The following is a 13,800-nucleotide window of genomic DNA, read 5'->3' on the forward strand; positions in this document are numbered from 1 at the left end:
GCAGCTGCCCAAAGTGTCACACATTGGATGAGTGAAACCTGTGTGCCAGGCCCATCACTGGGAACCAAGAGCACACAATCAGGTTGTGAGCAGATGACTGAGGAACTGCAGGGGTTCTGGACATCAGCTTGGGCAGAGCTGGATGAAGCATCTCCCAGGTGGAGGTATGACAGATAAGCAGACAGAACCAAGTGGAAGGAGCAGATAGGGCACCAATGGAAGGAGACATATGAGTGGGCAGGAAGGTCCTGGACACTGGGAACTGCTGGGCTGCAGGACAGGGAGGGTCAAGGAGAGAGGCTGGCCTTGCCTGACTGGGCGGTACCTCTGCAGATAGAGAGGGAAACAGAGGAGGAAGAGGGCCACGAGGGATCCTTGGCCCTGTGTAGTAGTAGGCTCTGGGGCGTAGAGAAGTTGGTCTATTTTTAGGCTCCTGTTGGCTTTGTTTGCTCTCCAGTTCTTAAGTAACAGGAGGCAAGACTGCACTTGCCAACCCAGCGCCTGGTCGAAGCCACAGAAAGCTTATGGGACTTCTCTCAAAATCCAGGACACATTCCTGCCAAATCCAGGCATCCAGCAATCAGGCAGATTCTCACCGCACTCTCTTGGAGCAGGGCTGCGCCAGACAGGACGAGCTCCGGAAGCAAGGGAGAAGACACCAAAGGCACAGATGGCCGCTCAGCCTACGGCCAGCTTGTTCCAGATCCCACCAAGGCTAAAACCAAGTGTCCTTTTAGTCAAATTCTGCTCCCTGCCACTTCGCAGGAGCCACATTGGGCTAATAAGCACCCTAAGCCCCATGAGACCCAAAGAATGAGATGGTTTCCATGCAGAGAGCTCTCCTGTGTGCCCATCGATGTAGCACAATGTTCAGACGCATCACTGACCCCCAAACACCCACAGGGCTAGGTGCTGCCACTGGATGGTGACAGAAGAAAGAAGAAGGAAGGATAAATGAAGTGCCCAGGGCAAGTCCCCCAACCCCCTGCCCCCTGCAGCTTCCTCCAAACTGCAGAGTGCTGAAGGCAACAGGTGGATTGACTGGGGCTATTCTGGGAACCAGGTCAATAAAAACTCTTATACTGTGTACTTGGAACTGTTGGGCTCACTCACCAGAAGCAGAAAGTATTTTTTGAACTTAAAAACCTGAGCCCAGCCTGTGTGGCTCAGTTGGTTTGGCATTTTCCCATGCACCAAAAGATTACCAGTCGGCACATGCCTGGGTTGCGGGCTTGAGCCCAGGTGGGGGGCATGTGGGAGGCAGCCAATCAATGTTTCACTATCACATCAATGTTTTTTTTCTCTCTCTCCTCGCCCACCCTCCCTCTCTCCAAAAATCAACAAAAAATCTTTTATAAAAGCCCCAAAATATCCTATGTTTTAAGGAAGCCATTAAGTCTTAGGAAAATGGTTAGCTATCTGGAACTCTCAGCCAGTAGATATAACAATCAGGTGGGAAGATGTTTCCTGGGAACAAAAAGCAGCTGTACTTACTACCCAATCAGCCTGCAGGACAAATGCCAGAGAACTTTAGGTGTTGGAGAAACAGGAGAGGTCAAAGGAGATGACTCCTCACCTTGCACTGTGCAGAAAAAATTCTGGAAGACATTCCACCAATAAAAAGGGAAGAAGAGCTAGGCCCACACCCTGAATGTGCAAGTCCTAGCCGAGGAAAATCAAATGAGCAGCAGAAGGAGCACTTCCAAACTCTGTACGAGGCCAGCATCGCCAACACCAAAACCAAAGATAGTACAAGAAAGGGAAACCACCAACTAAGACATAGATGCAAAAACTCTCAACTAGACAGGAACAAACCAAAACCCAACAACATGTGAGAACACACACCATGAGCCAGTGGGATTTACCCTAGATGTGGACAGTCAGCTCAATGAACCTCCATCACATCAACAGACCACAATGAGAAAACCACATGGTTGTATCAACAGATGCAGAAAATGTATAGTAAAATCCAACACCTTTTCATGATAATGATTCTCAGCAAATTAAGAATAGGGAACTCTGTCAACTTCAGAAAAAATATCCACAGCGAATGTCATACTCCATGGCGAGAAACTTGAGGTTTTCCCACTAAGATGAGGAACCAGGCAAGATGACCCCTCACCCCGCTCTTCAACACTGTACTGCAAGTCCTAGCTAATGCAATAGGACAAGAAAAGTAAACACAAGGTGTACAAATTGGGCAGGAAGAGATAAAACTGTCTGTTTGCAGATGACATGATCATCTATGCAGAAAATCTGAAAGAATTCACAAAAAATAACCTGGAACTAATAAGCAATTATAGTGAGGTTACAGGGTAAAGGTATTATTATATATTACTATACAATATGTAGCCCAGCCAGTGTTGCACAATGGTTGAGTGTCAACCTATGAACCAGGAAGTTCAATTTCCTGTCAGGGCTTGTGCCCAGGTTACAGGCTTGTTCCCAGTAAGCGGGTGTGAAGGAGGCAGCCAATCAATGATTCTCTCTCATCATTGATGATTCTATCTCTCTCATCCTCTCCCTCTCCCTTCCTTTCTGAAATAAATAAAAATATATTTTAAAAAATACAATATGTAAAGGTCAGTTGCTTTCTTATAAACCAGCAATGAACAAATAGAATTTGAAATTAAAATGACAACACCATTTATTATCAGCATCACAACAAAAGGAGAGAAATACTTAGGTATAAATCTAACAAAATATATACAAGAATCTATGTGAGGAAAAGTACAAAGCTCTGATGAAAGAAGCCAAAGAACTAAATGAATGGGGAGAAAGTCAATGTTTATGAATGGGAATAATCAATATTGTCAAGATGTCAGCTCTTCCCAACTTGACCTACAAATTCATCACAATCCCAATCAGAATCCTAGCAAGTTGTTGTGTGGATATTAACACACTGATTCTAAAGTTTATACGGAGGCAAAAGGTCTCCATATAAATAGGCAACACAATATTGAAGAACAAAATCAGAGAACTGATGCTACCCGACTTTAAGACTTACTCTAAAGCTACAGTAATCAATACAGCATGTATTCTATCCAGCAATTAAGTTCGCTGATATTCTAAAGAACTTAAAAACTATGTCTCACTAAACTCAGTACACACATGGTTATAGCAGCTTTATTTATAATTGCAAAAATTTTGAAGCAACCAAGAGGCCTTTCAGTAGGTGAATAATTACATAAACTGTGATACATAAAGACTATGGAATATTCTCCAGTACTAAGAAGAAATTAGCTATCAAGCTATAAGAACACATAGAAGAAGCTTGAATGCATGCTATTAAGTGGGGGGAAAAAAGCCAATCTGAAAGAAAATCATACTGTATGATTCCAACTATATAACATTCTGGAAAAGGCAAAACTATGGAAACAGCAGTGAAAATACTCTGTATATTATAATAATGAATATATGTCATTATACATTTGTTCATACCCATAGAATACACAACATCAAGATTAAACCCTTAAAAAAAAATGCCCTGGCTGGTTTGGCTCAGTGGATAGAGCATCGGCCTGCAGACCAAAGGGTCCTAGGTTCGATTCTGGTCAGGGGCACATGCCCAGGGTTGCAGCTCGATCCCCAGTGGGGGGCGTGCAGGAGGCAGCCAATCAATGATTCTCATCATTGATGTTTCTCTCTCTCCCTCTCTCTTCCTCTCTCAAATCAATAAAAATATATTTTTTTAAAAAACCCACAAAGACTGAATCCTAAGGTAAACTATAGACTTTGGGTGATTATCATGTGTCAAAGTATAGTCACTATTCTGGCGAATGATGTTGATAATTGGGAAGACTAGGCATGTGTGGGGACAGGGAGTATATGGGAAATCTTTGTACCTTCCTCTCAATTTTGTTGTAAACCTAAAACTACTCTTAAAAAAAGATTTTAGCCCTAGACCATTTGGCTCAGTGGATAGAGCATACACCCACAAACTGAAGGGTCCCGGTTTCCATTCCAGTCAAGGGCTCGTACCTTAGTTGCAGGTTCCCTGGCCCTGGTTGGGGTGTGTCAGGAGGCAACCAATGGATGTGTCTCTCTCACATCGATGTTTCTCTCAGTCTCTTCCTCTCCCTTCCACTCTCCCTAAAAAGTAATGAAAAAATATCTTCGGGTGAGGATTAACAAAACAACAACAACAAAAAAGATTTTATAAAAAATGAATGAATAAGCAAACACACACACAGAGAGAGACGTGTGTTGCCCTGGCTTGTGTTGCTCAGTGGTTAGAGCTCCACCCCGAGCACCGAAGGGTCAAGGGTTTGATTCCTGGTCAAGGGCACGTACCTGGGTTGTAGGTTCAACTTCCATCCCAGGTCAGGGGGCATGAGGGAGGCAATCAATGTTTCTCTCCCTTCCTCCCTTCCACTCTCTAAAAATCAATAGAAAAAATATTCTCAGGTGACAGGACAGAGACATAGACTAATGGACAGAACAGAGAGCACAGAAACAGACCACCACAAATATAGCCAACTGGTCTCTGACAAAGGAGAAAAGACAGTCTTCACAACAAATGGTGCTGGAACAACTTAATCTCCACATACAAAGAAATGAATTAAGACCCAGACCTTACATCCTTCACAAAAATTAACTTAAATAGACTATAGACTTAAATGTAAAACACAAAACTAAAACTCCTATAAGATATTGTGAAGGTAAACCTAGGTGACCTTAGGTTTAGCGAGGACTCTTAAATACACCAAAAACATGATCTGTGAAAGAAGAAGCTGTTATATTGTTTCCAAGGAGCAGGAAATTTCTTCTTTCCTACTCTCCCATACCCCCGATCAATCCCTAAACTATGATTATACGATTTAATCCATTTCCCTAACATCTCAGGGGCATCAATTTCCACTCAATGGGACAGCCTGCTCTAAACTGGTGACAATACAGAGGGAGAGGACTGAACAGTTTTGAGAGCCCTTTGGGAGGGAAGGGCCACAGGACAAGCTGGTGGAACCAGGTAGAATCTAAGTGGTTTTGGCCTCAACAACTGGGTATGTGGTAGGTAATGAACTGAGACAGGAAGAGAAGGACCTGTTAAAAATCTGGTTTTGGACCCACACCAAATGAATAGACACTGCATTACAGCTGTATGTCCATGGGCAGCAGGAAACCCAGGTAGAAAGATGAACAGGGAGTCTTGAGCATGGAAATGCATTTCAAGAAGTGGATGTAGAGGCCCTGGGCAGAAGAAGCAGAGAGATTAGAGGATCCAGGCCAGGCCCTGAGGAACCTTGTCGATGAAAGGCTGGGCTGAATGATGAAGACCAAGGGGCAGCCTAGAGAGCCGTAGAGAATGCTGCCCCTAATCACAGCCTTGCCAAGAAAAGGGGCTTCTGGGTTGGATCACATGCTGCTGTGAAGGCAGCAAGAGAAAGATGCCACTCAGCTGGCCAGTGGATGGCGGAAGCAGCTGTTTCCTCCACACTCTACTTACCCACCTTGCTCCAGCTCCACTACACACACACACATGCACAACATGAAAGGAGCACAACAAGTGCTTTCCGAGAGCTCATCCGGTTCTGGAGACACGCAGAGGGCAGGCGATGATTACCTTTGTGCTAACCAAGGTCTGAGAAAAATGCCACGATGTGCCACCTCTGTTCTCTGAAAGCATGGAGCAGGAGTTAGAACCACCTGTCCCCAAGGTGGCCCCTGAAAGAGGAAGATGAGCATGACCAAGAAGGGGTGAAAAAGAGGGGAAGAGAGGAGGGAGAACTTCTGGGTAATGTCAGCCATCCCATCCAAGGGGCTCCTGAAGGGAGCTAAGCAGGCCTTCCTCCAGCAACACCACATGCCCAGCTCGGGCTAGGCTGGGGCAAGAATGGATGAGGAGGGGCTTCCCCAGTGGGGATGAGCTGGATCCCACAGGAGATGAACGGCGGGTCTGGGAGAAGGAGAAAGTATAGGGGATTTGTTAGCCAAGGGGGCATGGAGCGATGGCACTCACTGTGTATTCTGCATGCTTTTTTCCATACCATTTCATCCACTTCCTGAACTCTCGGTCCATGGTCTGCAAGGGAACAACATCAGACAGCCCATCAGAAATCCAGAACAGCCAGGAAGGCAGAGGAACTTGGGCAGGTGGCCTGTGGCTCCTCGAGGCCCATTCAACCCCTCGTTCCCCTCCCACTCTGACAGATTAAGCTGAGACTGCCAGTCTGCCCCTTCCACCCACACAACCAGTAAGCAACAGCTCCAGCAGGATTCTGGGGGGTCCCATGGATGGTAGACTATGGGGCCATGATAGTACCCAACCTCCAGGGAACTGGAGGCCACCAGAGTCCAAACCACAAACATTTCTGTTGGATGAGATGATGCTCAGACCCATTTACTCTGCAGTGTTACCAGCTGACCCCACCCTGGGTCAAGGAGGCTATAGTTTCCAGAGGAACAGAAACACACTAACAGAAGCCCAAACTCACATTGGAGACCAAAGAGCCCCAGAGCTCGGGCCTGGATGACCCTCCCTCCCCATGTCCACCACACCCCCATCCCAACCACCTGACGATGGGTGCAAACAGATGTGAAAAAGAAAAGAAGCACAAAGACATGGCCGAGTCCCCAAAATGGCTCACCTCCGCGTACTTGGCTGGGATGTCCGCTTTCTCGACTCCGTAGTGATGTTTGCAGTTGGTGGCCGCGGCGACTTGCAGCACGACCTGGCCCACTCCTTCAGAGAGAGGTGGGGGGAGGGGTAGTCACAGATGTAGGACCGTGATGGAGGGTGGGAGAAGCCAGGTGGGCAGTGGTCAGGAGGCTATTAGGCAGAGCCCCCAGACTCTCCACGAAGGCACGAGCATTCACTAGGGGATGGCTGTCACACTTGAGCTCTCACAACTAGAATTGGTCTATTGCCAGATGAAGCATGAACTATCCAGACACAGACACAGCCCTCAGAGACTGATGCCTCAGGGTAAGGCTCCCATTTTTCTGGAATCCACACTACACTGCTGCCACAGCACAGCAAGGCTCACCAGATTTGACATCGCCTTGAGAACACCATCAATGCTTGTCATCGACTGCGTTTAAAGTGGGATTGGAGGTGGCAGGAGAGCCCCCCGAAAAACAGAAATGGGATCTCCAAACCACTGTCCCTGGTGGCATCACTGCCCAGCCGGACAAGCAGGCGGAGCCAAGATCCAGGAAAGGGGCGTTGCCTGCCAGCGCTGGCACTGTGGCCTTTAGCCAGCAACCTGTCCTCCCATGAGAGGTCAGCTTTGCATTTCAAATAATGTGTCAGGAGCCCTTCAATTTTCCATTTTGAATAGAATGTATTCAAATAATAAAAATAAGCACACATGCCTGGCTGGCGTGGCTCAGTGTTTGAGTGTCGATCTATGAACCAGAAGGTCAGGGTTCGATTCCTGGTCAGGGCACATGCCCAGGTTGCAGGCTCAATCCCCAGTGTGGGGCATGCAAGAGACAGCCTATCCATGATTCTCTCTCATCACTCATGTTTCTATCTTTCTCCCCCTCTCCCTTCCCCTCTGAAACCAATTATACACACACACACACACACACACACACACGTGTGTGTGTGTGTATATGTGTGTGTGTGTGTGTATATATATATATATATATATATATATATATATATATATTTATTTATTTATTTATTTTAAATAAGCACACTATTTAGAAACACAAGTAAATGAAAGCCCACAGGTAAAGGTTGTGAGGGTCCCTACCAGGGGCAGGGGAGGCAGTGAGAGTCATGCACAAGACTGGTGGTTTTAAAAAAATCATCACTATTTCAATATAAGAGAGATAACTTAAACAGCCTTCTAGATAACTGGCTTTTGAACCACATGCATTCTAATTAAAATATGAATTGTGTGCTTGAAAAGGGCTTAAACTAAGGATGACACCACCAAAAATGTCATCTTGTTCCCAAGTGTCGAGGACACACGTGCCTGTTTGAGACAGGGCTTTCAAGTCTGTAAGCGTGAGGCTGTAGTGTATAAACAGTCACATGGGGACGGCAAAGATACCCGAAAGGAAGGTTGTGCACAGGTTTCCTAGTAGAGCAATCTCATGTTTGACAGTCACATAATCAGCCCTGTCATGCCAATCAGAATATCCTACCAGGAATCAATCAGCCCGATGTCTACTCATTCTACAAAGCTCATCTTGGGCACACCCGCCAGGCCCCTGTGGATTTCCTGCTAAGACAGGCCCTGCTCCCAGTAGCCTCCACTGGTGCTGAGGATGTCCCATAACAAAGAAGTAGGGGGCTGTTGGAGCTGGAGAGAGCTGGGACCCCACCCGGGTATTGAGAAGCAGAAGGGGCTTAGTTGAAACCTGTTGGGATATAGCTGTTTCCTCCATCTCTGGGGGAGTCAGAGGATCTGCAAGAAGGTCGGCTGGGGCAGTGGGTCTGAGGGAGGACCTGCCCCCTCCAACAAACCCACACTCTGAACTTTTCACAGAGGAGGTCTGGGGACTTGGAGCATGACCCTGGGGCCACCTGTCCCACACTCACCACTTCCCAGATCCACAAACAGGTCGTCCTCGGTCATCTTGATCTCGTCAATCATCTGTGCGACCAGGTCAAAGGAGGTTTCCCCATATACCTCCGGGGAGAAGGGCTCGTAGTTGTTGAGCTTCTCAGGGTCCGTCACTGAGTGGTTGTAAACCTGCTGCAGGATGTGCCGCAGGAGCCCATTGGATGGCCGCGTGTTCAGCTTCATGGGCTGCGTGGTTCCCTTCCACTACAGACATCAAGGGAAGTGCAGGAATGCATCACACAGGGGAAAATGCACCCTACAACCTTCACACCCCAACACCAGGCTACTGCTCCCTATTGAAAAAAAGCGTGCATGTGTGTATACAAGTGTGTGTATACATGAGTGTGTCTCTGGGTACATGCGCGTGTATGAGCCTGAGTATGTATAAGAGTACATATGTATATAGGTGCGCATGTGTGTGCATGCATGCATGCGTGTGTGTAACTGGCGAGCAACAAGGCCCACAGTGCACACAATGCTCACTGCCTGGGCCCTGCCATGCTGCCATACTGCCTCACTAGACAACAGGGTTGTTAGCCTGTTGACCTCAGAACCCTGGCCTCAGAATGGCTGTCTTCCTGAAAATCTACCTGGGAAAAGAAATGGGCCCAGAGCAGCAGAGAGCCAGCACCCGTCAGCCATGGCCTTCCCCTCTTGGGATCAAGTAATGTGAATGAAGGACAATGGGGTTGAGAACCATAGTTGGGGTCTAGATGAGGAGATAGGCCTGAGGGGAGAGTGAGGCCACCTACCAGCTGGTGGATGCTGTCAATGGCCCGATTGTACTTGTCACAGAGCCTCTGCATGCTTTCGAAGCTGAAAAAGACAAAGAAAGGCGCTGGTTACTGCCAAGGTCAGAACAGGACACCAGGAGGGGATGGCATGTGGACAGGTGTCACAGGGTCAGGCAGAGACTGGCTCCCATCCAGTGGTCACAGGGCACCAAAGAGTACCCCACATGGGCACAAGGCTAGGCCAAGAGTTTCAGGGTGAGGTAGTCATGGCTACAAGCCTGTATCTTGTACTCACAGGCCAAACCCGAGGTCAATGGTGTGCCCATCAGGCCATAGGTCAGAAAAGGGGTTCACAAAGCCATTCCTAGAGCCCCATTCCTCACCCCCAACCCAGCAGGCAGGCTTTCACAGCCTTTCTTTCCCTGGCTGGATCCCACAGCCCTCCCGCCCTCGGCTCTGACTTGGATGGGTGCTGAGAACACCCACAGGGAGAAAGGGCAACTGGCTTTGCTGGACCACGCCCGATACCCTAACTGCAGAAAGGAGGGCAGCACCTCCCCCCTTCACACTGCTATCACTTCTGTTTACTAAAACTTTTTAAAAGTTTCCAACACTTTCAAAGATATAAGCAGCATGTGATAGATATATAATGAGAGCTTGGGGGAGGTTTTTTTAAAAAATATATATATTTTTATTGATTTCAGAGAGAAAGGAGAGGGAGAGAGAGAGACAAAAACATCAATGATAAGACAGAATCATTGATCAGCTGCCTCCTGCATGCCCCACACTGGGGATCAAACCCGCAACCCAGGCATATGCCCTGATCGGGAATCGAACGATGACCTCCTGGTTCATAGGTCGATATTCAACCACTGAGCCATGCCAGCCAAGTGGGGGTAGTTTTTTAAGAAACAAAATTCTTGGGGAAGGTGCAGGATCAGGATGGATGGGGTCAATGGGGGAGGAAAGGGGAACACTCAGTAATTTCAACAATATTTTAAAAAAGAAACTAAATTCTCCCAAACATGATCAATTTTATTTCAGGTATTCATTTTCAATGAAATCCCCTAACCCAGGGGTTTTCATCTGAGATTGTCATACACCCAAGGAATACAGGGTGATGTCTGGGAACATCTGTGTTTGTCATGACTTGGGGTGCTCCTAGCATCTTATAGGTGGGGGCCAGGGATGCTGCTCAGCACCCACAGTGCCCAGGACTGCCCCACAGAAAGTGACCCAGCCCTGATGTCCACAGTGCCACAGGGGGAGGACATGTACCAAGTTTCTGTGCTATATAAAAGGAGCATCCCTGGGGCTCTCTATATCTGCTCAGTGATGCCAGCTGAGTAATGGGCTCCTTCACACACGGGACACAGAACCACTACTCCCCACAAGCATCTTTGATACCCACCCCACCCCTCATTCTCAGCCCTAGATTTACAGAGTTTAGGGCCACTTTCCTTCCTAACAGAAGTAACAAATTCAACTAAGACCAGTGCCCACATGACAGTTTTGCAACTTCCTTGGATGGCAGATGCCACTGAAAAAGCTAGAGTTCAAGGGCAGGACAGAGCAGCCACCACCAAAGCCTGAAGAGTTCTCACAAACGACAGTGACAGTGACCAGAAACATCAGAGCGGGCTGATGCGATGAGTCAGTAACCAGGAGAAACGAGCTCCAGCACATTCCAGATGGGAGGATGACTTAGCAGCAGGTCCAGGGCTCTGGCCCACACTTTCTATGTCCGCAGGCAGAAGCCACTACACTATTCACCATTCTGCATTTCAGTTCCTGTGCTCCAACATTCACATCACCCCTTCAACCCAACCACAGTGACCACTCACAGCCTCCGACCACCCCTGGGAGACATTCTCCTGCAAGGATGAGCAGAGGCGGGAACTCAGAGCACCTGGGCCATATCCCTGCACTCTAGCCCCAGACAGGAATCCACCCCAATAGACCAAGTTCAGCCCCACGGGCTATCCCTGCTGTCCCTTTGCTTGAAAGAGAAATGGTCCCACTGCTTGCCTGACCCTGAGGTTGCACCAGTCCCTTGAGGGATGCCATCAGACTGGCCCCACTGCTCTCTGCCAATTCTGACATCCTTCCAGTCTTTTCTAAGCCAACTGAACATGAAAGAAAGAACATTAAACTTCCAATGCAAGCATCTTGTAGCAAAAGCACCTCTTAAACATCTGTTGCTGTAGGCCCTGCACAACAGTGGACACCCCTTTATTAAAGACTAGAGGCCTGGTGCATGAAATTCATACACTCAGGATGGTCCCTCAGCCCGGCCTGCACCCTCTTGCAGTCCGGGAGCCCTCTGGGGATGTCAGACTGCCATAGAGCCATGAGCCCAGCTTCTGGCTGAGTGGCGCTTGCCCTGTGGGAGTGCACTGACCACCAGGGGGCAGCTCCTGCGTTGAGCATCTGCCCCCCTGCTGGTCAGTGCATGTCATAGCAACCGGTCATTCCACTGTTCGGTCGATTTGCATATTAGCCTTTTATTATATAGGATGTGCTTCACTGACTATGTGGTTGACATGCAAGGGCCAGTGCCCCTACATATCCTCACCCCAGGGGCAAGAGGACTTTGTCATGGGGCCCACAGCATGGTTGATGCCCTGGACAAGGAGAGTGCAATTTCCCTTTTTTTCCCCCTCCAATCTTCACCTGAGGATATGTTTTTACTGATTTGAGAGAGAGAGGAAGGGAGAGGGGGAGAGAGGGGGTGGAGGGAGAGAGGAGAAGAGTGAGAGAGAGGGAGAAATTTCAACTGAATGTCTCCTGTACGCACACCAATCGGGGATTGAACCACAACATGGGTATGTGCCCCAACCAGGAATTGAACGGGTAACCTTTTGGTGTATGGGACGATGCTCCAACCAACAGAGCCACACCAACCAAGGCTGGTTCCCTTCTTTTTACAACACTGGGTAACAATTATTAAATGGGAAGGATGGCAAGAGGTGAGAGGACAGAATCTGGCTGACTGAGGTGGGAAATGCTGACCGTGAACCAAGGCCTCTAAACACAAAAGTGAGGTCAAGGAAGGGACGCATGAGTGCTGGGCCCTGTGTGGGGGCTTCCGGGCTCCTTTGGGCCATGATCTTCATCAAGAGTGAGCTATCTAAGCCCACAGACAGCACCACCCTTTAGCCTGCCAAGAGCTAAAATGGACACGAGCCTGGAATGTCATCTTTCTTTCTCAAAGAAAAATAAAAGAATTCCAAGCGGGCATTCCAGAGCTGGCCTCTCCCTTCTCCACCCACAAGACTCTCCTCTGAGATCAGGATGTGCCTGCAGGAAACTGCTGAATGAGGCCAAAAGGCTGGGTACAGTTATTGAGAGTTGGACTGGGGCTAATGAGTGTCTGGGGCTCCAGAGGCCAGGTCATCAGTGGCTTCTGGGTAGGAAGCTTGGCTGCTGGAGTCGCCTGCTATGAAAACAGCGACTATTAACTTGAGGTGATTTCACACAGACCAAGTCTTGTTGCACAATATGGCACTCTCAATTATATCCTCACTCTGACAGCCTCTGCTAATATCTGATAAAAAATTCCTATAAAATAGCTCCAGAGATTACAGCCAATTCTGAAAGGAAATTTCAGATCAGCTTGTACCATCAAAGAAGAACTAATTATAGGCTGTGTCCCTACCATGTGTTCAGATAGAAGAGAAGCAGCTCAGACAGAAACCCACTTACCTTTTGGTGTCATAGTCGATTAGGACGTAATTCTCCATAGCGAGCTTGAGGTCTGGGATTTCCTCACAGACCCATCTGAAATCCAAAAGCAGAAACAACAATGAAGATGATTATTCAGGCTGGACATTTCACTCTCAACTTTCTTAAACACTGTTTACTTCTAAATATAAAAAGAAAATATCCTCATTACTCAACTGGAGTCATCACTACAGATCATACAGAGAATAAAAGGCAAATCAGGAATATGATGAAAAATGGCATGCCAATGAATTCAACAACTTAGTTGAAGTGAACAAATCCCTTGAAAGACAAAAATTTCCAAAACTGACATAGAAGAAACAGAACATCTGAATAGCTCTATCCAATTACATAACCTGATTCCCTAATAAAATACCTTCCCACGGAGAAAACTCCAGGCCAGATGGCTTCACTGGTGAATCATATCAGACATTTGAGAAGAAATAGCACCAATTCCACCAAAATGTTTCCAGTTTTATGAGGCTAACATTACCCAGATACCAAAACCAGAGGAAGACAAAAGCCTTGTAAAAACATTACAAGAAAGATTTTTGTGTCATCAACAGACACAAAAACCCTTCACAAATATTACAAATGAATTCAGCAACACACTTTTACCAAGTGAGGTTTATTCTAAGAATGAAGAGTTGCTTAACACTATAATTAATCACTGTAATTTATCTCATTAATAGAATAAAGGAGAAAATAGTATGGTCATCTCAACAGATGCAGAAAGTGAACATGACAAAATTAAATCCCTACTCATATTAAACTCTCAGGAAATTAGAAATGGGGGAGGACAGCTCAATAAAAGTCATGGGGTC

General features: G+C 47.2%; 1 protein-coding gene across 5 annotated transcripts in view; it reads right to left on the reverse strand.

The window, feature by feature from the left end:
• DOT1L (DOT1 like histone lysine methyltransferase) overlaps positions 1–13,800 on the reverse strand; it is a 66,558-nt gene that overhangs the window by 30,283 nt on the left and 22,475 nt on the right. For all 5 annotated transcript variants that reach the window (XM_079770906.1, XM_079770904.1, XM_079770907.1 and 2 more), the window contains exons 3-7: positions 12,959–13,033; positions 9,272–9,335; positions 8,495–8,723; positions 6,588–6,682; positions 5,960–6,022 (exon numbers count right to left, since the gene is read on the reverse strand). In XM_079770906.1, coding sequence (XP_079627032.1) covers positions 5,960–6,022; positions 6,588–6,682; positions 8,495–8,723; positions 9,272–9,335; positions 12,959–13,033 — 526 coding nt within the window. The remainder of the gene's footprint in view (positions 1–5,959; positions 6,023–6,587; positions 6,683–8,494; positions 8,724–9,271; positions 9,336–12,958; positions 13,034–13,800) is intronic.

Source organism: Cnephaeus nilssonii (assembly GCF_951640355.1).
Source record: "Cnephaeus nilssonii genome assembly, chromosome: 5".
NCBI lineage: Eukaryota > Metazoa > Chordata > Mammalia > Chiroptera > Vespertilionidae > Cnephaeus > Cnephaeus nilssonii.